General features: G+C 33.9%; 1 protein-coding gene across 5 annotated transcripts; it reads right to left on the minus strand.

Moving 5' to 3' along the window:
• Positions 1-18,810: 18,810 nt before the first annotated feature.
• On the minus strand, positions 18,811-26,125 carry LOC128194009 (uncharacterized). 5 transcript variants are annotated; one of them, XM_052868381.1, is made up of 9 exons: positions 25,680-26,125; positions 25,511-25,560; positions 25,331-25,416; positions 24,351-24,432; positions 20,305-20,744; positions 20,105-20,231; positions 19,734-20,012; positions 19,545-19,649; positions 18,811-19,455 (listed from the first exon to the last, which is right to left on the minus strand). In XM_052868381.1, the coding sequence occupies exons 5-9, from the start codon at positions 20,739-20,741 to the stop codon at positions 18,952-18,954; spliced, it is 1,452 nt and encodes a 483-aa protein (XP_052724341.1). In that variant the 5' UTR covers positions 20,742-20,744; positions 24,351-24,432; positions 25,331-25,416; positions 25,511-25,560; positions 25,680-26,125; the 3' UTR covers positions 18,811-18,951. The 5 variants fall into 5 exon arrangements, with proteins under 5 accessions (XP_052724341.1, XP_052724342.1, XP_052724343.1 ...); XM_052868382.1 differs by having other exon boundaries at positions 24,351-24,492; XM_052868383.1 differs by having other exon boundaries at positions 25,511-25,589.
• Between the last annotated feature and the right edge of the window lie 509 nt (positions 26,126-26,634).

Below are 26,634 nucleotides of genomic sequence, written 5' to 3' on the forward strand. Positions count from 1 at the left end.
TACAAACCTTGTAACAGTGCTACCTTCTACTCAGTCATATACAATACAACACCTATGTAAGGAGATGTTATCCTCTGCTATGGTTACTCTGGATTATATATTTGAATTTTAGGTTTATAAAATTTGGAATGTGTTATCGCTTAATTCAAAATAAGGTTTTAAATTATGTAATCTATAATACATTTATGAATTTTACAATTTGAAAATGTATTTCACATTTTACAAATAAGAATGCATTTATAAATTATTTAATCTAGATTACCTAAATTGAAAAGAAATTTTAAAAATGTATAATATAAAACATATTTATCGATTACGAAATTTTAAAATATATTTCGAATTCTACCCTTTAAAAATATTTTTGGATTGTATAATGTGAATATATTTTGAACTTGAAAATGTAATTTAGATTATACAATCTCTCTAAAAAGTTTATTCACTATACAATTTGAAATAAATAAATATATATATATATATATATATATATATATATATATATATATATATATATATATATATATATATATATATATATATATCACTACTGCATTACGAGGATATGGCACCGGTTGGTTTTCTTTATACGTATCGGTTTTACAACCGAAGCATATGCAGACGAGGTAATAAGACATTGGTTTTATGCCTCGGTTATGAACTGAGTCAGAAAAAAATGGATTATACCTCGGGTTTTAGGTAACCGAGGTGATAACTTGTTTTTTTTTTTAATTTATTCACTGTCAAATGATCTTCTAACGTTCACAAAGCTAGTAAACAGTCATCCTTTGGCTTAGGCATATCTCTTCACTGTCAGCCAACCACACAGCGTACAACACACAGCGAACAACAAGCCAACCACACAGCGAACAACACACAGCGAACAACAACACAGAAAGCTGATTCGGAGAAGATAAAAACCAGTAAGAACATAATATCACTGATTCGAGAACTTTCAGTATGAACAACAACACACGTATAAACGAAATCAAACATAATATCACACACACACACACACAGAGAAGTTTCGAGAAGATTCTAGGCCTTCGCCGCAAGCACTGATTCGGAGGCCGTCGGGGGACCACTGATGGTGGTCGATGCGGCCGGAGATCGTTTCCCGTGCCCCAGATCGTGACGGTACCGGAGGCGTCTGCGGAGGCGAAACGCGCGATGGTGGCCGGAGGCTCACGATGACCACAGATCTGGCATTGGAGGCTCACGATGACCACAGATCTGGCCTCCATGCGCGCTGCAAGTCCGACGGCGGGCGGAGGGATTGCGGTTCGGCAGGTGGTGGTGAGGATTCCGGCGAGGGTTCTAGGGGCGGGGATTTGGGCTTGACAGAGTAGAAAACTGGTTGGATGATGATGGGTTGGGAGGGTCTGGCGGGAGGGTTTGAGTAAGAATCGGAGGAAGAGCAGAGAGAACTGGAGCCGCCGTGAGAACCGGAGGCACCGATGTTAGTTGTCGGAGGAATAAGCGGCGGCAGCGACAGAACTGGAGGCACCGTGGAGTCTAGAAGCACCGGCGGAGGGAGGCAGACACCATCTTGATGGCTCGACAGAGAGGCAAAGATGAGAGAGGCGTGCGAGAGAAAATCCTGTGAGAGAGAAGCCTTTTCAGATTTTCAGATTTAACCCAAGGGCAGCCCATTATGCTTCGGTTGGGTCTGCATCGAAGCAGTAACGCGTATTATGCCTCGGTTCTGAGTTGAACCGAGGTAATAGCGCTTTGTCAGAAAAAAAAGTGGTGAAATGACATGACTTTTATGCTTTGGTTGTCCTTTTACCCGAGACAATAACATACATAGGCACCGGTTCAAAATTAACCGAGGCATATAATCACTCAGTATTTACAAAATTGCCACTGCGCTTTTATACGGTTTCAGTAAAACTGAAGCGTATATAGCGTGTTAAAATAGCTTTTTTTTACTAGTGTATATATATATATTTTTTGAATTATATAATTCAAAACAAATTTATGTATTATATAATTTTAAATTATTTCAACTTGTGATTAATTTGAGCTTTTTCCATTTCTACAGAGGTGCAAGAAGAAGGTATGGGATACTAAAACAAATATTGTAGAGAAAGCATTGGAAATATCCTATTGTTATTTGAATCTAGTTTTATGAGAAGTTCACTTGAAATTTATTTGTAGGGATTACTTTTTGAATTCCATAAGTTTCTCCTACACATAATAGGATTGTTTGAAAGACCAAAATACCCTTAAACCTAATGTGTGTCATTTCCTTAATTTGTGTTCTCGTGTTATTCTCTCTTGTTCCCTATACTTCTTAATGGTTATTATTGTTACAACCTATTAGTGTTGTGGTCATCGTCACCATTATTGTTATTCCATTTATTATCGCCACAAATTATTTTGTTGTTTTTTTATCATGAAAGGTGTGATGGTTTTATGTTTGTATGTTTTTCACATTATTTAGATGGTTTAATTTGCAAATTTCTTAGATTTTAGAATCCTACATGTGCTTTCGAAATTTGCAACACTAAAATGTTTTCAGTTTGTAAAAGTTTCTAGATCACGCAACATAGAAGGCTATTCCTAAAGTGCATTATATATTGTATAAAATCTAGAAATTATCCATTAGTAAAATAAAAGACTTTTAGATTAAGTATTGAGAAACGAACTTCAAGATCTAGAAGTCTAATTTTGATTCTACAATTTAGAAGTTATTTTCTGCCTAAAAAAGATAATATTTTGAATTATGTATCTAGAATAGAGTTAGGTTATGTAATGTTAGTAGTCTTAATATTACTTTTAGGAATCCAATAATATTTTTCTCTAAGTACACCAACATTTTAAAAACAAGTATTTTACATATGATCTTTCTTTAAACACTATAATAAGGAAACAAAAGGGTTATTGAATGGATTCCTAAAAGGAAAATAGTTTTTGAATGAGATTTGATTTGTCGAAAAAGTGTATACAACCTCGGTTGTACCCATTGCACACTTTTTGGAATTAAGAAGGGCATTCAAGTGAGATTTTCCCCTTGCTAGCTTTGCTTTCAACGTTCTTGCAACCTTTACAACCAAAAAAACTTAACTGGTAAGGTTGAATTATAATTATAGGATGAATTTTTATAAATGATTTCAAAATTTTCCTAATAAAGTTTAAGATTATTATTTTTCTCTTCTAATTGTCTTAATCTATTTTCTAACCATTTATAATAAATATTAAGCCTATTTTTTAAACAAATAAGTTTGTTGACTTCTTTGTACATTTCTCCGAAAGCATCTAGAAGTGGGTGATATTCTTGTTTGATGGTGATATCTTATTTGAGTCTTAGAGTTAGAAATGTTTACATATAGAAGATATGCATTCTTACTTTTTAAAAAGGATTATTCTCACCACAAAATAGAGGGGTTATGTTTGTTGCAACATTCTCGAAAAAAATTTGATTTTGAAAAGTCATTTGGAAAATATTTTTAAGATTTTTGTTTTGAGTAGTTTTCCTAAACCAACTTTGAGGTCAAAATTGGAAAATAATGAGACTAAGTGATGAGCCTTTAACCCCTAAAAAAGATGAAAGGAAGTCCTTAGGGAGAATAAACTTGTTTAGAAGGGAAGTTTTCTTATATTTTATCTTTCTCATGTGTTTTTGTTTTTGTAGGTTTGCTCGCACCTCCCTTTTTGATGTTATGACCTTTCTAAAAGAATGAAAAAGAGTCAAGGAAGAGTCTAGTCCAAGGAAATACACTCACCACACCCTTACCTTTGCTAAGAAGACTCCTTGGTGTGGTCCCCACATAGCTTGGGTAGCCCACACGCATAGAGAGAAAAAAGAGCCTTTTCTGAAGATCTTGATGGGACCCAAGATGATTGGGTTGCACCTAGTAGTGAGAGAGAAAGCCAATGATTAGCCTTCTAGAAGATTTGGAAAAATTTTCTCATCTTTAGAGGACAAAGGCTAACCATATATGCTTTTTGGGTTGCCCAAATTTCGAAAATGTTAATTTTTGGAATTTTTAATAGGCCTCTACTCATGCCTATTTAAGGGAGTTTATACACTACTTGTAAAGGGTCAAAATTTTGAGTGAATAGACTTATATTTCAATCATTGTGAGATTTGCTCTTTTAATAATGTTCTAACTCTTATTGTTATCTTGAACATTGGTTCAAGTGGTGGCAACCACCACTTATCTTAGATAGCCTTGTACCTCCAAGTGGTGTGATCTTCTTTCTTTCCTATCCCCTTCTATTTTTTTCATCTTTTTGTTTCCTTTTCAACTTATATGTTCTTATGTTCATTACATGCTTCCACAATTATGTTGTTTATTATATTGTGTTCCTTTTTTCCACTTAATTGAATTATTCTATTATCTCTTTTGAGCTCCTTTGAAGTTGGAATGTTCTTGGAGCTTTCTTAAGAAACAAAAACAAAAACATGTTTCATTCATTCAAAATATAAGACAAACTTATATCACTAAGCTAAACCAAGAGTGAGGGTGAATTTTTTTTTTTGAAAAATTTGCCCTTTCTTAAATTGTTTTGAAAACTAGTTTATTAGAAAACTAAATGCAATTAATTATGGAATCAAGCTTCACAAAGATTTAACATAGAAAACAATTCAACAAGGTTAATATGTAAAAGACTAAGAAATGATGAGAAAGAATAAATAATAACTTTTACTAATTCAGATCATAACAAATCCTACATCAACTCTTAGCCATTTAACCTTAGAAAAACGAAATTCACCTTTATAGGTATATTACAAGCACTCAATTCATGCAATTTATATATAATAAATGAAACACAACTAAATCAACTCCTGAGTAAAATAAAGGATGACATGTTCAACTTTTGGTTTACATCAATGAAAAAAAAATCAAACATCAAACAACTCTTGAATGTCTTCCAAGATAACTTATGGAATATTACTTGATAAACCTTCCTCGGTGTCCTCTATTTATATTTTTTTACGTTTTATTGTGTATGTCTTTAGCTTGCATGAAGCATGGGACACTATAAATACTCAAGCTTCATCTTTGTAAGATACTTTTGAGATTAATGAGAATTGATTTTTTGACAATCAGAAATAATTCTCCCTTGAAAGTCAGGCTAGAGAATTCTAAGGATGCTCCTTTAGCCACCTTCCAAGCACACACCTCCATTCTCATTTTCCATTCTCCATTGTGCTTCCATATCATTTTCTTGTCTCCTCCACGCAACATCAATAATCATCAGCCAACGCTTTGCTTCGTCAGGGCTTCAACCACGCCTCAACACTCTGCCACACGTTCTTCTACGCCACATACTCATTTTCGCGTTTCTTCTCTCGCGCATCAGAGAGTATTACTCATTTCCTTCACGCATCAGCCACAACTCCATTCCTCTCTCTCTAGAGTTCTTCCACCATAAGTCTCGTTTTCGTCATAGAGTCATCATCTTCTTTAATTTTTCCTCACCGTTTCTCGATTATATATCGAAAAATCACTCTTAGTTAGGTTTTCTTCTCCATTTTTCCTTTTCCTTCCGTTGTCACCGTTTGCACCATTTAAACACTTTTACACTGATCAATCTTGCGTTTGAACCGATTAATCGGTTCATATTTAGTTTCTCCCCTTTTCTAGGGTTTATTCTTGATTTTTAGGGTTTTTCACCGTTCGTTTTTGTGTCTACCGATTGATAACGGTTAAAAATACCGTTATCTGTGATGTAATTTTAATACTAAATGCACATTTTTCTGCTTATAAACTTGTTTGGAATCATGTTTTTCTGTTAAGTTGTGTGAATAAGAGTGTTGAGGTTGAATTTAATGATTTTATGACTAATTTTCCTTGTTTTGATAGAAAATGAGATAATATGGAAAACATGGATGAAGTGCCATGGAGATAGAGCTCAAAAAGGACTGGAAAAGCACCAGAAAGGAGGAGTCCTCGAAGCTTGAGCCCCACTGACTCGGGATTGGGCTTTGTTTTTGTTCTGCTCTCGCTTTATTTAAAGGACCTAGACGTCCTAGGTTTGGTATCTTTGGTTGGAGCAGCACAACAACACACTCTTCCACTCTCTGAAGGCGGATTTGGATGCGAAAGTTTCGATCCTCTACTTGTTATCTCATGCTTTTCCATTATTCATCTAGTTTCATCATGTCTATGGTGAACTAAACTCTATTTGTTGTTGGGGGATGATGTAACCTTGTGAACTCTCATGTATTTGAATTGATTCTTAATAACACATGCTTTTTCATTAATTGTTAGAGTAATTCATTTGTTCTTATTACATGCTTTGTTTAACTCATTCATCGCATGATTTATGAATTGCATGAGTGTTGGGAGGTTCCTTACAATTCAGGTTCTTATTGAATTCTCCCAAGAGTAATATTGCTCAAGGATGAGGGTATGAGTCTTGGTCATCTTTAAGCTCTTGATCTTCACATTTAATTACTAGGAATTGCATGAACTGGTGACTAAGGACAGACTTATTCACTAAGGGATCCGGTTTAGGTCATTTAGTGAGTGACATTAACATTAATGCATAAAGAAGAATTCTTACATACATGAGAAGGAACTTGGTGAAATCTAACCCCAACAACATACTCATCTCATATTAAACAACCGTTTATCACTTTGCTCTTTTGCTATTGATCAAACTGCATTCATATTGTGCACTCTCTATCGAACCTAGGGTTTATTGTAAGAACTGCGCCTCATTTCACATTTCATCTTCGTCATTTCTGATGCGTCATACTCGTCATTCATCGGAGGAAGCTTTGAGGAGCCTGTAATCACGTTCCCATCGCACCGTCATCTCCTTGGAGCTTTATTCCATCAATAACAATAATTTAATCCTTGAACAAACGAGAGGAAACAATTTAACCCAACATCATAGTGATGAAAAGATATTATCAGTTGCATAACAAAAGTAATCAATAAAGAAATTTAGTATGACGATCAAATTTTACTCACATTTAGAACATTTAATTTTAGCTTTCTTGGATTGTTTTCAGATTAAATCCATTATTTTAGTTAGAATTTGTCCAATTGGAATTATTTGAACCTTACATGGAATTATTGATTAAAATTAGTTTTTATCCCTAATAGACACAGTCTAGTGAACCTACGAACAAACTACAATTTTTATTTGATTTGGTGATTTGAATTGAATAATTTTATTCATGAAGTGCACAATATCCAATTATGGGAAGAAGCAATGATGATCAATTATAATGTGTAACCGTATTTGCAATATTGTTTGATTTGTTTCCTTAAACACAAAAAGATGCAAAAATACTTTGAAGATTATATTAGAATTTTCTACATAATTTGTATGCCAAAAAAAGAAGATATGCATTTGATAATGAAAATTATGCAAAATCAATTGTTAGTTGATTCAAAGCTACAAAAATTTTACTTAAAGGGCTACTTAAAGATAGGCCAACACACCAATAGAGAAGACATAACACTCGACACTTCACATGGAATGCTAAAACTTTTTGGGTTAATTTTCTTGTGAGTTCATAGTGAATCTTGAGGTTCTATGAAAAGCAGGTTCACTTGTCTATTTTTATTGCAGAGTATGCTTAAACTGTTTATTCTTTTTCAATTCTAAGTTTTTCTATTGGATATTTTTTTAACGCTGGTTGAAAAATAAATTTTGTTCTTTCATTGGAATTCTTGTTAATTTGTTTAATTTTAACAATATGTTGTTTGCTTTACTCAAGAGGTAAAAGAATAAACATCTCATTTGTTAAAATAGAATGACTCAATTTATCACACCAAGGGGGGGTGTGAATTGGTGAAATGGAAAAACAAAATCTTTTAAAATCTTTTTCACAAAAATGATGCATTTATACTTTTCTTGAATCGCAAGGTAAAATATTTTCAATGCAGCGGAAATTTAATTGAATGAATGCAGAACGTAATCGTTTTAATAAAGAGAGTAGGGATGAGAAAATTCAAACACTGTGTTTTTATACTAGTTCGACATCCAGTGTCCTTCCAACCATAGGAAGCTGATGCACTATAATGATCAAGGTTTTTACAACAAGGCTTTTATAGCGACCACACGTCAAAAATAGAAAACACCTCTCTAACCCTCTAATCAAAATATAGGCAGTACACAACAAGACCAGTAGCAAGAATCCCCTCTCCTGCCGTCTAACCCTTTGAGACACTCTCAAAGTCAAGAACGTCATACTCTTTTCTTTTTGTAATCAAAATAGGGAACCTCAAACTAATCTTCAAAAGATTGCAAAATCTGATTGCTCAATGACACCCAAATGTGCAAGTTGATCAGCCTTTGAAAAACACAATAGTCTTGGTCTTCAAGAAATCACAAGTAAATGATCTCCACGATCACTCTTGTTTCTTGGAGCTTTTTCTCTCTTCTTGTAAGATCACAGCTTTCTGTAAAAGATATCACACTATTAGATTTTTCAAAAGTTCTTATAGAAATCAAATTCGCGTCAATTTATAGAATAACACATCTCAGACGCAATTTAATCGACTAAGATACTAAAGTAATCGAATATAACAATTATGTTATAACAGTTAGCAGCAAACACGACAATTAATTGAATGCGCAATTAATGCAATCGATTATCATTTAATGCTTGGTAACCACAATTAAAAATATGATCATTAGACAGTTATGTCAAGCATTAGAAGAATTTCAAAATAATAACAGACTTAATCGAATACATCACACATGCAATCGACTAAGTAACAATGTTAAGCATAGTTTTGAAAAACTTTCTCTTTGAAAATATCTCACAACACACTTGAAAATAGTTTGTGCAAATACACGAGTTTTAATCGATTCATCTCATAATGAAATCGACTTAAAACTGTTATTTTTCCACACATTTAAAGTTCAACATAAGTGCTTTTGGTTTTCCTTTTCAACATCATATGTCATGCATTCACATATAAAAACGCATATGTAACACAGTGATATGCAATGAACAACACAATCATGCTCTCATATATGCTTAAACAGATTTAACACATTGATCAAAAGCATATAACATGTAAATATAGAACATGTAACATAAAATACTCATGTATTATTAATTATGTGTTGTCATCATGAAAAACACAAATATCACTGAGATTGTAGGTTAAGCTGAACCTTTTCTCCCCTATCAACAATCTCAACATCATTCGTATACGCTTGAACCCTACTGGATATTTAATCAATTCATTCACTTTTGTTTGATTAATTTGATTGTGTTCTAAAATTGGATGAATGATAATTATACGATAACTAATTAAAGATTCATATGTGAATGAATTAGAGAATCAATGTGTTTCTTTAATTATTTTAGTTTCATTCTTTTAGCACACTCCCTACAACCTTAGACAATCCCCTTTTATTTGTTGCTCATTTTATTTTATACTCTTTGCATATGTTTTTAAAATTTGGTTTCTACTTTCCTAATTATTGAAAGCTGATAATGAGTTAAAATACTCAGGTGGTTGCTAAGCACTATTCATGACTTATCAAAGTTACTTTGTATTTGATTTCACCATTTTTCTCTAATGAAACATCACATGCATTGTTCATTTCACCACAGTTATCCAATTGAGCTAATTATTTTTCGTTACATTTTTTGATTGAATGATCTTCAATATCAATATAAGAACATTTTTTTTTAGTTTTGTGAAAGATGCAGTTTATTCTCGAAAATTCAAATTGGACATTAAAGGACAACTTTGACCTTTACTGATTGATTGATGCATAATTTTTGCCATAATTATCCAATTTGGTTTATTATTTTTGTTTTTCATTCTTGATTCAATGATCTTTAATTTGAATGTAAGAACATATTTTTTTGAATTATGTGAAAGGTGAAGTTTTGAAAAATCTAGACATATTGCAGAAGTGATAACTTCTAATTTTAACTGTATTTCATATTTCTAGTGTTAAGGAAAAATATGGTGTTTGCTCATAAATGGTACCATTGATGACCTGAATGGTAGATTAGCACTTGATAGAGTTAGTTGATGTAAGAACCTTCAAAGATTCACATTAAGGAAAAGCTATGCAAAATTTATAAGGTAGCTACCCACTTATTTGTAATATGCTATAGTTAATTGTGAAGTTTGTTATGAGGCTTTTTTCCTTCAAAGAGTGAGTGTGTTGATGCAGTTTCTTCTCATAATTGGTACCATTAATGACCTTGAAATTGCGAGAAAACACTAGAATGGGGGGTTCAATAGTTCTTGGAAAACTTTTCGCAAATGATACTTAACAACTTTGGTGGTGGTTGAAAGATTTACAAAACATTATTTAAATCAAAAGTTTAGAGCTCAAATGTTTTTCAAGCGCTTAGAAAATTTACTGCAACGTTCAACACTATAGCTCTTAAAGAAAATGACGTTTGCAATTGACAACAGGATCGTTTAACAATGGTTGACTTTTATAAGTGATTATAACATTTATAGATAAGGAGTTTGCAAAGCTAAGGTAATACCCAAACAATTGTTTTATAGTGGTTCACTCAATTGAGTTACGTCCAGTTCTCCTTTAAAACCTTTTAGAGGGTTTCACTAGATTTTTGGTAAGGTTACATTTGAGTATTAACATCACTCATAGTTTTCTTAGTCAACCCTAGTAACACCTGTTACGTTGACTAGAACTAAGTATCACTAACTATTGGTTGTGTAGTATTCTTCACCACTCTTGGAATCCCTAGAAAATCCTAATATCCTTAGAAAATCCTAGTATCTTCCTGATACACTGCCTAGTTGAGTTTCACCCACTCTTGGTTACACTAGTCAATCTTGGTAAAACCTGTTACGTTAACTAGAACTTAATATCATCCACTCTTGATTGTGTAGTATTCTTCACTGTTCATGGTATCCCTAGGCAATCCAAGTATCTTCCTGATAAGTTGGCTTTTAGAGTTTCACCCACTCCTGGTTACACTAGTCAATCTTGGTAACATTTGTTACATTGACTAGAATTGAGTATCACCCACTCCTGATTGTGTAGTATTCTTCAGCACTCTTGGTATCCCTAGACAATCCCAGTATCTTCTTAATATGCTGCCTAGTTGAGTTTCACCCACTCTTGGTTTCCACTAGAATATCACGATATCAACCTAATACACTGCCTAATAATCATCTTACTCAACCGAGTTAATCAATAAGTTTTTGAATTCTCTTCAGAACGTGCAATTAATTAGATTGCTTACAAGTCCTAGACAATAGCTCTCATAGAGAGGATGTGTTTACAATACAACTTAATCTCGTAAACCTTGTAGGTTTTTCACTCCTCTTATTAATGTAAGCTTCTGACTCAATATAGCTCGGAGTGTATACTCAAAAATTTTGTTCTTACACGAGGATGATTTTTACTTTATTTTACTTATGTGTCTATCCTCTCATTCTTCTCATCAAGTGACCTTCTATTTATAGTCTTTATGAGAAAATATCCAATAGATGATGCATGTCCTTGATCTTCAAATCTTCGTAGCCTTTTCACAGGTATCAGTCATAGGTTGAAGACTACTTGTTAGAGTAGACATGTTTTTTCAGTACTTTATCAAAAGTAGGTTGTACGGACTATTCTGTTGGACTTTTGAAGGTGAGAACATTCTGTGAATGTTTTCTTTGTTTATAACATCCACTTATGACTTGTATATGATAAAACAGGTGGATACTTTACATAGGCAATTGTAAAGAGTAGAGTAGATATGAATGCAGACAAATATGTCCTTTTTCTTATCACTTTTGTTGTTTTGAGACGCTATTTATTTAACTCTCCTTAATGCGTGTTCAAACCAACTATGTATTTTTCAAATTTTGTATTGTTCAACCAAGATTTAATCGTTTAGGCATTTATGAAAAGATACCAAGTAATTCATAAAGGTTTCATCGTTGGATGAAATTTTTTTTTGGTATATAGTACCGTTAGCCTACACAAGGCATTTACTAACAACACATCTTTTAATGATCTATATTTAGTTCAAGAGCACATTCAGAATAGTGTTACTCAACACATTTGTTTTTGGAGCGTTGTTTATAGTTTTTAGTGCGTTTTCCAAAAGCATCATGTTGCAAGGTATAGTGAGAGCTCATTTAGCATTGTTTAGCAAGATACAACACGAGCGCATTTAGAAAAACTCTCATATGACATATTGAAGTGTTTACTGAAATGTCATTTGATATTGCATCTACTAAGATATCAACCCATTTACTTAAAACATTAAGATTTCACAAAGCTTTTTCATGAGAAACCACTCATTCAACAAAATAAATTTCACAAAAATAAATTTTAATCAAATACTCATTTATTTTATTATTTTTCATTAGACCTCAAAATGTATGAAGATGTTAGACGATTTGACCTTGTCTTAGCAATCTTCCACACCTCTTATATCACTGATTAATTGTGTGCAACAACGTTTTGTATTATATTTCTTCTCAGGAGTGAAGTGTTGTCCTTTAAACTTAAAGGTATATTCTTTAATTTTGTGCATATCTCCTTTAGACGATATTGTTACCAATGAGAAACATTGATGCTATGAAGAGATTTTGATGATGATGCACTTGAAGCCTTGAAGAATTATTTACTTACATTGTTAAAGCATTTTTATAAAAAACCTTGTATTAGGCTTTTGCTTTCACTTGTACATCATTAGAAGACTTGTAAATTGCTTGCTAGTATAGTTATGTTGCAGCAATAATTAATTACGATGAAGGATAATCGATTATCATGTGTAAAACGAGAAAACACTTTAAATTGCCAATAATGGATTATTACCGAAAGTTATAATTGTCCAAGGTTCAACAATAATCGATTATCACTAAGGATATTCGATTATCACTTTTTTCAAAACCCATAACAACCTAAAATAATCGATTATCTCTTTTGATAATCAATTATTCCTTGCAGTTGAGAGCTACCTTTTCAGTTTTTAACCCTACACGAACGTTGGCTTATAAATAGAGTTCTCCACAATTCTTAGAGAGTAACTTTTAATTTTAAGAGTAGTAGAGATGTGTGCCTAAGGGAAACTCTTTGTCTGTGAAAAAGGAGCTTGTGTTCTTGGTGCTTGTAGGAGGAAGTGCTCTTTCCTAGTGTGTCTAAGTGGTGGAGTATACCTACAGATCAGAGTCAAGTTGTTCATCCTTTTATGCATCAAAAGGAGGTCCCTTTCATCTCTTATATGTTAAGAAAGGTGTTTTCTAAGCTCAATCCTTATTTATCTATTGTAATTTGTTTCTTATTTTAGTGAAAAGGTTAAGCCCTCTTTTGGAGAGATTAACAACTGGACGTATGGTCTTTTGATCCAAACCAGTATAAAAATTACTTGTGTAATTTTTTTCCATCCTTCTCTACTTTATTTATATGCTTTTATTCAACATAAGTTTTCATATTTGTCAAAGAAACTTATAAAAGCAAAAACCTATTAAAGAGAATCAAATTTTAACTAGATTCAATTCAGCCCTCCCTTCTTGGTTTGTGTTCATTTCACGCTCCTTTAAAACATTCCACTATGAGATATCAGTCCCCACAATTGGTATCAGAACTTGCTTTGATAGTTTTTCAAATTTTTTTGAAAATGGTCGGACAAAACCAAGTTTATGTCGAGGGTGCCTCCATTGACAGACCTCCACTTTTTACTGGTGATAACTATGCTTTCTGGAAAGTCAGAATGCAAATATTTTTGGTGTCTATTGGCAGGGGTATCTGGGAAGCGGTTGTGAATGGTCCTATTATTCCTATTGTAAACGTAGATGGTATAGAGGAAGAAAAACCATATTTGCAATGGTTGTTGAAGAAAATAGACGAACTCAATTTGATATAAAAGATCACAATATAATATCATCTGCTTTGGTATTAGATGAATTTTATAGGATTTTAGTGTGCAAGATAGCTCAAGAGATGTGGAAGGTTCTTTGAGTTACACATGAAGGAACTAACTATGTGAAGCATGCTAAGAAGAACACCATGATACAGGAGTATGAGATATTTAGGATGCAACAAGGTGAAACCATCGTTGATGTGCAAAAAAGCTTCACACACATCGTCAACCATATTTTTGGTTTAGGTAAAAAATTTGACATTGACAAATTAAATGTTAAAATTCTGAAATCTTTAAACAGGACGTGGCAGCCAAAGATTAATGCGACAACTGAGTCTCAAGACTTGACGTCCATGTCTATGGCTGTACTTTTTGGAAAATTGAGAGAGCATGAACTCGAGTTAAATAGACTAAGTGTTGAGGAAGATCAAGGAAAGAATAAAACATTGGCCTTCAAAACTAAAATTTCAAAAGGTAAGAGTTTAAAGAAGGGTAAGGAATCTGAAGATGGAGACTTAGACGATGAAAATATGAGTCACATAATTAAAAAATTCAACAAATTTATGAAATTTAAAGGCAAGGAACAATTTAAAAATGATCGAAAGAAGAAACAAGGATCTTCTTCAAATTACAGGTGTTATGGTTGCGAAGAAAAGTGGCATGTTAATGTGGATTTTCCAAACATCAAAAAGGGTGAAGAAAAGAAGTTTCTTAAGAAGAAGAGTGCTTAGATTGCTTGGGAAGATAATGCATCAAGCACCTCTAGTCACTAGTGCAGAAAGGGCTTTAGACGTCCGTTCTTTTGGCCTTTTGACGTCCGACCTACCCCCGACGTCTTTGTGGGTGACGTTACTCAGACGTCGGGGGTTCGACATCGGACGTGTATATAGACGTCCGATGTGTAAGCTCAACTCCTTTGTAGACGTCCGACTCCTCTTCCCCCCGACGTCTCCACAGACGTCCGGCGCCTCCTCCCCCCGACGTCTACACAGACGTCCAAGGTGTATCCCCCGACGACCATATGCCTGAATGGTTTTGTGCTAGGGTGGCATTGGACGTCGGTTTGTGCACTGGCTGACGTCTACAGACGTCCGACAATGCACTAACAGACGTCTACTGTGCGTGTTTTTTTTTAAAATTAATTTATTTTTGCAATAAAACACACTTGAAAAGCAAAAAATTGTCCCAGAACAATATAGTATAATGTATATATGCGTTTCATATAAAGAAAGTTGTACTTAATGTACAAAATAATCCACTACCTAAACTATCAAGATTAAACTTAAACTAAAACTAAGCAATGTCCAACAAGAAATAAAATTATTCCTAACTCCATCTTTGTAGAAGATAAGCAGTCCACTCCTACCTTATCTGCCTAATTGTGTCCTCTGGTATAGGAGATGTACTCTTGAAGCGCTGCAAAATTCAAGAAAGATTCATTATGGTTTCATATATGTTTGAAGATGAATTTGATTTGTAATGTATTCAAGGTATACATCATTACCTCATTCCAGTCATCTGTAATGACAGCTCGAATGATGGTCTTAATCCAACACATCACATAGAAGCCACATTCTCATGAATCTACCTGCTGGTTACACTAAAATGACAAACTAAATAGTTAAGAATTTAGATCATTCAATAACATAGAAAATGAATTAGAACTATAAATGACTTACAACCTTTGGATACAAAATTTGAACCAGTTGACCACGAGATTTACCAATAACTCTGTACAGATTGAAAACACAAAGTATAATTAATATGACTATATTTATCATAAAAGTTGAAGGTGAACATCAAATTCAAAGTCATTTTTGGAGAAACACTTACCCTTGAAGCATGGTTCTCAAGTCATTTTTCATCTTCCTGTGCAACGAACAAAGATATTTCATCACAGAGCAATGTAATCGGATTGAAATTAAATTTAAACGGTCTAAAAGAGAGAAAACGCACCTGGAAAAGCAATGTCACAGAGAGAGTTCGCGTTTTAGTATTAATACTATTAGACGTCCGGTATTATGGGGACCCGACGTTTATAATATTATAGACGTCGGGGCCATCACTAATATGACGTCTTTGGGGGATTTAAATTTGATATTCGCCGGGGTTTTAGACGTCCGTTGGGAAGGGGGCCGGACGTCTATAATATTATAGACGTCCGACCCCCCCACAACGGACGTCTAAGAGGCTGAACAAATGAACGCTTCAACTTCCCTGTCAGCCCCTTAAACGTCTGTTGTGAAGGGGGCCGGACGTCTATAATATTATAGACGTCCGCCCCCCCCCCCCCCCCCCCCCCCCCCCCCCCCCCCCTCTCCCCCCCACCATATCGGACGTTTAGGGGCTGACAGGGTGGTTGAAGAATTAATTGTCTACAAGGGCAAAGAGCTTAGAACTCCATACACTTGAAATAAGGCGAAACATGAGTGATTTATGTATTTAGTTGTTATAGAAAGTAATACAACATTGTACATAGATCAACAAGTAAGTGTATTATAACCAAATTTTTTAATGATAAAAAAGATGCATTTTTACTTCCCTTAATTATTGTTAATGTTAATTGAAGTGTTATTCTCTTCGCTATTTTCATTATCAAATGTGCTTTTGTTTGGAATGTGAATAAACAAAGTGGCCAATGTGATTAAGTATCATCCATCAATATTGACATGACCAGTTTTTATTGCATTTCTGACATGCGCTGCCTATTTTGTCTCTTGTAATCGATTACTAGGATGCTATAAATGATTACACACAAAAAATGTTGGTTTTGTACAAAATCTTATGCTACAGTGTAGGCACATAAGTAGCCAAAGACATCTCACGTAATTTTTTCATATTTCTTGAATGGATGAGAGTTCTTTTTAGTGTTTAAGTTGGAGTAGAGCCTCAAAACGAGGTTTGGGCAATCCATGGTGGAGGAAAGACCCAATGTTGGTGTCATGACCAAGTTAGCTAAGACCTTTGTTGGCTATTTTAATGATAACTTTTTCCACCGAGCTCCAAATGATGCGATTCTTTTTTATTAGAAACTAGACTAAAAAAATCTTCTCAGTGACTACTAATTTGTAATTTTTTAACTTTCTCCAACGAACTCCAAATTAGTTGATTCTTGTTTTGTTGGAATCTAGACTCAAAGAGCTTTCAAATGAATACCAACCCATAATTTTTAGATGACTGTACTAGATGTAGTTAATTTTCCAAAAACAAAATTTTCCTAAGCTTTCTAAATGAGTTTATTTTCAAGTTATTATTTCATGTTTCATATTTTATTTTCACTACTACAAAAAAGTGCATAGATAGCACTTTTTTTATCATAAATAGTGTTTTTTAAGCGCTATCTATGATTGCGCTATCTATGAATAGATAGCGCTTCTAGAAAAAGCGCAATCTATTGATATCTGACAATAGATAACGCTTTTTTAAACAAGCACTATGTATTGATGTCTGCCAATAGCGCTTATTTAAAAAAACGCTATCTATTGGTCTAAATTTTTTAAAAAATAATAATTATAATTTTTTAGTAAAATATTTTTAAAAAAATAAAAAAAGAAAATATTAAATATTGGTTTTATTATGTATGAACCTATGTTATCTTTAGGTTCTATTATATACAAAAAAATATAAAATATTAAGAAAAATATGACAGACAAATGTCTCAAAAAAAATGTTCATTAATATGAATAAAAACTATTAATACAATAATATTTCAAAATACAATCGTTAAGTGATCCGGTACGTGTCATGACATACATTGCTTTATAAGAATATATACAACCATAACATATATATTCTATCAATACATATAAGCATGACATCATCATAACATAACCTATAAGCATGTACTAGTTACATGTAAACATCAATCTTCTCTAACTTTAATGATTTGATTGTCACGATATTATTGACATTTACAACTAGAAAAATACTGCAAAAAAGAAAAATAACAAAATTAGTCAATTAAATTTTAATTACAAATTAATTATGACAATGAAGATAACTTACCTCAATTAGAATTGTCCCTCTTTCATAGTATGTAAACACCCATCCAAAAGTCCTAGAATCATTCACACAATTCAATTGTTGTTATAGGACTTAAACCACATCAATCAAGTTTATAAAAGTTTATAACCCATTCCAATCAAGTACAAAAGAAGTGTTCAACGTGTCACCAAGCCTTACTAACATTAACTCGTTCATATAGCACAAATAATACACATTAGGGAGATTTAAAACAACATTCAATTCCCTAAAACAATTCTAAAACACTATCGTACTTCATACTAAATTATTCAACATCAAATCATCGAACATCCATACACAACTAACATCATTAGCTCCAAAGTCATGGTATCACAATAGACCTAAGCTGAACATAATTTTGATAATAGTATAATATGTATAACGACCATACATCATCCACTTCTATACCAAAACTAATAAACCAGCGTTCAGTACAGTGTATATATATATATATATATATATATATATATATATATATATATATATATATATATATATATATATATATATATATATATATATATATACACTACAAGAAAAATCGCATTTATATACGGCCAAAATCCGTATATAACATCAAAAATCCGTATAAAAAGTGCTGTTATATACGGATTATATACGGTCAAAAATCCGTATATAAAAAGGGCGTAGATAACATTACATACGGATAATCCGTATATAAGTTATATACGGATATTCCGTATATAAGTTATATACGGATATTCCGTATATAAGTTATATACGGATAATCCGTATATAACTGATATACGGATAATCCGTATATAACTTATATACGGATTATCCGTATATAACTTATATACGGATAATCCGTATATAATTTATATACGGATATTCCGTATATAACGTATATACGGTTAAACAGATCAATTTGAATAGCATACCTGCTCATCTAAACAAACAATTTACAAGACCTGCCCATACCACACAGACAATTCACAAGACCTGCACATTATATCCATTCACAAATTTGATAAATAAATTAAGTCTTAAAAAGCCGACAAACAAGCGTTTCACATTAATAATCCTAATAAGAATGTTTACATAATTGTGAATTATAATAAGTTCAAATAAGATGAAATAAGTTCTTGAGGGAATAAGTTTGAGTCATAGATGCCCTACTTCTAAGAACATAACTAATAATCTCCATAAACATTATCATCTTGTGGTTGATCTGTTGGTTGCTGTGCTTGCTGTGGTTGCTGTGCTTGTTGTGGTTGCTGTGGTTGAACATTAGGTTGTGGCTGATTTTGGGATTGAAAATATTGTTGTGCAATTGCGACTGCAGGAGGCGGAAGGTACTGCATTATGACGCCAATAAAGCCTTGCAATTGAGAGTTCATCTGTCGAAGTTGGTCATCATGGGTTGATAGTCGTGTGTGGAGGTTAGAAATGTCGTCTGCCATCGGTTGCTGAGAAGAAGATGCCTGTGTCTGTTGTATGTAACTATCAACACAGTCATCTTGAGCACTGACATTTCCGATGCCGTATACGCGTCCCTTGTACCTTCCACCAACAACGTCCAACCAACATTGGTTCCTCAATCTTTCCTCATCTGCAGGGTCTAGGGGAGAACATGCTGAAGCACCAACAGATGCTGTCTCAGATCTTATTTGAGAAAATTTTGCTTCAAACTCTTCCTGTTAAATGAATACATGATTATCGTTAAATAGATAGACCTAAGAATTACAACCTAATAAAGAATATAATGGAGTTAGTAGAAACTAACATGTGTCCGCCTAGACCTTTCATCTACAAATTGTCCTGTTGATGCTCGAATATGTGTTTGCTGAAATATTTCATCAACATGTACTGACCGACCAAGCTCCTGTGACTGAAAGCAAAGAAGATGTAAGTTTTTAACATGAAATATTTGTAAAGTTTATGACTAGAAATGTAAAAATAAATTTATATGTACCAGACGAATTGCATGCTCATGCACGCTAATGGATCCCCCAGTGTGCAAACAACCACCCTTATCAGATGTCCTATTCTTTTTGGCCGTTTCACATTGTTGTCTATAAAGTGGCATGTTCCACTTCTCCAAAAGACCATTCCAAACAATATCCCCCATCCAATTAGGTTTTTTTCCTTCTGTTCGAGCCTTTTTAAACATCTCAGATAATCTATGAGATGCTTTGGTGTGGAAATTTTTTTTCACCTTTTCTTCATGGTTAGACCTCCATGAAACCTTCCTCTGTTGACAACAAAGATTAATATTGGATAAGATAATTGAGGACAAGTGTACTCTAATATTGGATAACATAATGTAAATAAACACAAGTGTACCCTAAAACGCTCAAAGAAAACATCTCTTTGTGTCTGAGGTATATTTCCCCATGTCACCCATGGCTCATCAAACTGTTGCTTGATGGTGGCTGTGATTGCTTTGGATGCTGTTTTTGTTGGATAAAACCTATACCAAAATAAAAGTCAAATATTAGAATAATACACTATATGCTTGGAACATTAAATTGATGTTTTCTTACCCTCCTCCAATAGGTGTAATGATTGGACGATTGTTGGAAACATCTTCAAAGTCATTGGCTGCTGAACTTGAATGTGGAGGGTTATCCCCTATAGGAGGTGGTGATGGCATATTTGTGGGAGTTGTTGGGTTAGAACCAACATGGGGGGAGGGTGATCTCCATTGATCAGCAGCAAATTGTTGTGGACTAGGTGTGAAGGCAGGAACTTCCAACGAAGGTGGAATTGATGGTGCAGTAGGTGTCAAACCAGGAACTTGTAATGGTGGTGGAACAAATCTAGCAGTGGAGGTAGAGGTAGGTGTAGATGGTTGACTACTTGAAGCATTTACATTATTGAAACGATTTAACAACTTCACCATATAAGATTTCTTCTTGCCCTTCTCCTTATCTGATTTTGCTAAAGGTGGAATAGGAGGGTCACAACCATCTGATGCCATATTCTTGAACAAAAAACAAAATTGTTGGGTCAATATATTTTTACAATTGAATGGAAGGAAAGGAAAAGTAAGAAAAGAACATGATGATGATGTTCTTGTTTGCCAATACTACACATCGAAGCAAAAGATAAGAATGCAACACGTTGGGAAGTTATTCCCCTTGCCATGTCACGCATTCTGCAAAGAATAATGGAAGCATTGTTTTGGTGTCTAACATGTCCCGGTACGAGTAGCTTGGAGGGACCTTATGGCTTTAACACTTTAGCAATTGAAGAAAGAAGGATGACATCTTCTGAGAGGAATTCTCGGTCTTATTTGGCTAAAGATACACTAAAGAAAAGAAACACAAGGGACTACCACTAAAGCTCATGGAAAGGGTTTCATGCAACTCCTTTCTTTCTTTCAGAATTTTGTAAAAAGCATTTGAACCAATTGAGGGGACCACATTCCAAATGGTGGTCACGGTTTTCTGTGCAATCAAAAATTCAATTTGGCAAATTTAAGGGAAGTGGAAGAAAGGGACCACCATGTTGTTCACGTAAGAGAAGCTCCAAATGAAATAAAAGTGTTTGGAAAAGTGTTTTACATGGTGAAATAAAAGACAAAAGGTGGAGCTATAACTTCTAAGAATTTGTCACTGCATGGGGACCATCCACTATCAAAAGTAATCTTTTTCATTCTATCAAAACCTGACGGCCTAGTGACCATGGAAAACTTCATTTTCGAAACATCTAAGTTGGCACAACCTTGGCTGGAACGTGGTTTCCAGTTTGGAGAAAATTTAATTCAGTTTTGGCTTTTTAGAGGGGGACGTACAGGAGCTGCCACTCACGTTTTACACATATATATTATTCATTTTGAAGAGCACACGGACAGAGGGAGAACTTGGAAGCACCTTTCATTCAGATTTTCGTTTTAAAAATGGGCATCCATTACGCTGCTGTCATTTTATTCTTTACCAAGAAAGGAGGCGCTAATTCAATGGGGATGGCTTAGGAGAACGGTGTTGTGTTCCAGCCACTACTTATTGGAAGCTCAAGATTATTTTTTGAAGAATGACAGTAGCTAATATCCAAGGAAATGGAATGATGGTTGTAGCAAGAACAAGGTGAAGCATCCATTAAGAGAGTGTCCAACCATTGGAAGAAAAGAGAAGCCATGGATGAATGGAAAGGAGAAGGCACGGTTGAAGCATCCATTAAGAGAATGTAATGCTTCAAGTTTTATTATTTTCGGTTGAAGAATGAGTAGTTGGGAGGCCACGGTTTACATTGAATAAGAAAGTCCAAATTAATTTTCTGCATGAGTTACGTGAATGATAAATCAACCTTGGAATATTTTAATATATGTTGGAAGGGGTTTGCAGGAGAAACTGATTGTGCATATAGGCTTCTCAAGGACCATTTGAACATTGCACACAACTTTCAAATGACAACATACACTTGCTCAATTGGTTAGAATACATAGACACAGCCAGTGGCTTCATATGACAGCAGCAGTTGCTTAAAATGCCGAAAAATGCATTGAAAACTTTTGCAGATTTAATAAAACAGTAGATTCAAAGCTGGCTGGTTCAAATAAAGACTCAAAGAATGCCTAAACACTACATCTAACTGTAGGATATCAGCTACAAGATTTAAAGTGACCTAAAACCACACAAAGACAGCAAGCACGGTGCAAACACTTGACTTAAAACTGTGACAGTTTTGAAATCCAGAATTTAATCAACTCAACCATTCATTTTTCAATTCTGTGATTGATTGGAGTTGCTATCACTTCAAACATGCTTAAAATCATAAAAGAAACTTGTCTCAAGCTTTATACACAACAAAACTGAGTAGAAACAATATTCACCAAAGTAGACCAGAAATTGAATTGGAGAATTGTGAAACAAAGACAACACAAGCTACTGAAAGTAGGCAACTCAGGTATGCATTTTGCATTTTAGTGATTAACAAGAGTTGCTACTACTTGAAACATGTTTAACAATAGTAAACACACTTGTACCAAGATTCAAAACCACAAAATCTGACCAACAACAGTGAGCCAACTTGAAACCAGTGAAGAATATTGATGCAGATTTTTGAAATCATAGTGTGAGGAATTAAACCATTCATTTTGCTTTTCTGAGATTAATATGAGTTTGCAATCAGTTTAAACACATTTAGACTCATAAAGCAGATTTGGTCAAAGCTTGAAACACCAGAAAACTGGACCAAAGCAGATTATACAACTCAATCCAGAAAGTACAGTTTATGGACAGTTTGCTACTGGAACCAAAATGTGCTATGCTAATTGGCTAAACTGATCAAAGCTGGACATGATGTCGTTGCTTTATATGATCAATCAGAGAGCTAGCAACTGCTTAAGGCACAACAAAACCGAAAAAGAAAAAGAAATACAGCTAAACAGAGGTGGCAGCTTCTCAGACCAGAGGTGGCATTTACTCTTCAAGAATGAGCAGCTTCTCAGACCAGAGGTGGCAGCAGAATTGGAAAACGCAGATGTAGTTGGAGGCTAACGGAAGGTGTTTGATGAATTGTTTGGTGTGGTTTTGGAGTGTGTAGGCAGAGGTTGTAGCTCATACGGCCTTCCAAGAGGGAAGGAAGCTAGAGATAAGTGTGCTAAGAAGGCACAAGTCAATGAACTTGAAGAAGAAGTGGCTGAAACCACTAAAAGAATCTGATATGTGGGAGACCACATCTATCTCCAGAAAATTAAGAGACAATACAAGGAGGTACACATCCCATCAAGTAAAAATTAAAATTCTAACACCATAGGATGTGTTCAATTCTTCCAATACAGATATGCTGCACCAGACCAATACATCATGACCACACAAACTCTTTCACTACCCTCAATTCCAGTTGCAACTGCACTTTCCCAGTCTTATGGCAAGTTAAATATTTCTTGTCAACTATTACCACATATAGCTCCCTTTATCATGTAATGATGTTGGATTTTTGGTTCCTAATATGGTTTCATGTTTTAAACACTTCAATTCACCAGACAAATTCGACATCTATAGTGCTGGTTTAATCTTTCTATAATTGGTAATTATCTAATGGTGACAAATTCTTCTCCTATGATTGGAACTAATCAGTCAATATATGTATTCAATTTTATATGCATCCACATATAGCTCCCTTTATCTGATTAAGCTCATATTTTGAAATGCTTTAAGGTTTATACCACCCTCTTATAGGCTTTCCCTGGTCTAAGGACTTATAATAGCCTTATTCAATACACAATAAAATACAACACAAGATCATTCTTTGATTTCTTATACAGTGTATGTATAGGATATTTGATAGGTCCTCTTTAAATGTGTAATTTCTAAAGGGTTGTAAATATAATTGGGAAAAGAATCAAGGTTATAATGTAAGGTCTGGGGCAATCAAGAAACAAGAGCTGCCATATTTTATAAACACCAGAACAACACATAAATTTATTACTGAAAAATAAACATAATATTACAAGATCATACAAGATAATATATCTTAAATTATAAAAACATGCAATACAGTCCTTTTCTGTATTCAGAAAGATGATTATGAGAGATAAGTTACTAAAACACAACCATCATTGACATACAAGATTGAGTAATACCTCTAGGAGTATCGAATACAGCTAACAATCTCCTGCCAAGATCTTCAGCTAAGTTTAGTACTTAAAACTTGGTTTGAAGAGGCTGGATAAACATGAATTCCAGAAAATATGTCAATAAATCTCTTCCACAGGTGCACACATCCTAACAGTAAGAAAGAAGTTTATGTTTGTATCCAAACTAGTAGAAAACAAATACTTCTAGATGTAATCATAAATAAAAAGATCAATCATTTCAAACAAATACTTAAGATGATTAATTTCTGCCATATCATTGCTAATTAAAAAAATATCATCCACCTAAACAAATAATGCAGTAAAAGAAGTAGAAGCAGATTTGACAAACAAAGCTTGATCTGCAGAAGATTATTCGTAATTAAGAGAAAGAAGAGTAGCAGATAAGGTAATATGTCATTGTCAACAAAGGGGAAGTAAACTAGGAGGAGGGACAAGATGAATTGGCAAAAGCTAGGCTTTTAGATGATGACATTTTCCTGGGTAAAGTTATAGATAAACCTAGTAAATTCATGAATGGACAGATAAAGAGGACAAGGATGTTTTTTGATGAGGCAGAGAAAGGAGTTGCAGACCTAAACCCTGCTACCAGGTGGCCAGTGTGGGCATCCACAAAGTCAGTTCAACTAACATGCACACTAACTACAACAAAATCTATCTAAGGGTAATCTAAAAATCCACTAAGTTGTCTAAAACAGTTTTTAATGTTCATCTAACACAACTAAGAAGTATTTCTTTTGGTGAAATTCAAATCAAATTTAGAATGAAAAGCCAAACAATTTAAACTACTACTAAACTAAGTGAGTGAAATCTATCAATTTAAGACACTACACTAATAATGGTCTAAAACAACTAATTAGCACAGGAAGTGTTGATTCAACAAATACTAAAATAGTATATATGACCTTTTATCAGATTTCAATAACAGCCAATAAAAACAAATCCCAATCTAAGAAATTCAGACTTACCAAGTGCAGAAGGCAATTGCAGCACGAGCTTATCTCTTCCACTTCCAAGAAACCAACCTAGGCTTTCCAAAATTGCAATTTCAAACCTCCAAACAACAACGACAAAAAATAGGTCAATGTAACAACACCCAGAGAAAAGAAAACTGAAATAAACCTCAAATCTAAGCGATTCAAACTTACAACGAGCAAGAAGTAACCACAACTCGAGCTTCCAGTTCGAAGAAACCAACCTAGGGTTTCCAAAGTCGACATATCAAACCTCCAAACAGTAATGACCAAAAATAGGTCAATGTAACAACAAAAAGAGAAAATGAAAATAGAAATTAACCTCAAACCTTGGCTTACTCACCGCGTTCGACAGATGAAATCTGAATCCACACAACTCGCGATGGCAAAACACACGACCAAACACTGATGCGGAAGAAAGAAGTCGAAGACAGAGAGGGAGAACAGAAGAGGTGCGGGACTGACAGTGAAGAAGTTCAGTGCAGAAGTGCAAGAATGAAGGTTCGCGAAGAGGAAAAGGGAGAGGTTCGGGAATGAAAGTTCAGTCAGAAATTTTTAATTCTTTTTCAAAGAATGAATTTTTTTCGAGAGTGAGAGGGGAAAAGCATCCCGCGCAAAAGAGCCAAAATTACATACAACTCTTATATACGGATTTTCCGTATATAATGATTTCTTCAATTATATACGGATTTATCCGTATATAACGGGTTTCCCAATATCCGTATAAAATATCCGTATATAATACGTTTATTACATACCGATTTAATCCGTATATAATTATCCGTATATAACTGGCTATTTTCTTGTAGTGATATATATATATATATATATATATATATATATATATATATATATATATATATATATATATATATATATATATATATTCTATGAATTATAAACATTCTGCAATGTCATGTGAAAGATTGGTCACTTCATAATTGACAGAATAGATAACTGCAATACATGCAGGTTTATTCTCAAGCAGAATGTTACCTAGTGTTATGTAGTAAGGATATTTATGTAATAACATAAATATCTTAGATATTTTAGACAGTTAAGATATTTGTCAAAGTCACTAGCCACATTTGTAGGTAAGGTGGTTATTTTTATTTTGCTGATAAATACAATGACAGGACAAAAGTCTAGGTACGTTCTCTTTATGCTCTAGAGATCCTGAATAATACTTCAGAGCAGTATCTAATTACTCTCTTCTGAGCTTCAGCTCCATAACTCATATCTGACTTGAGCGTCGGAGTATCTTTGCAGGTACCTCCCCCTCCTTTGGCGAGTATGAA

Source organism: Vigna angularis, chromosome 9 (assembly GCF_016808095.1).
Source record: "Vigna angularis cultivar LongXiaoDou No.4 chromosome 9, ASM1680809v1, whole genome shotgun sequence".
Classification (NCBI taxonomy): Eukaryota; Viridiplantae; Streptophyta; class Magnoliopsida; order Fabales; family Fabaceae; genus Vigna; species Vigna angularis.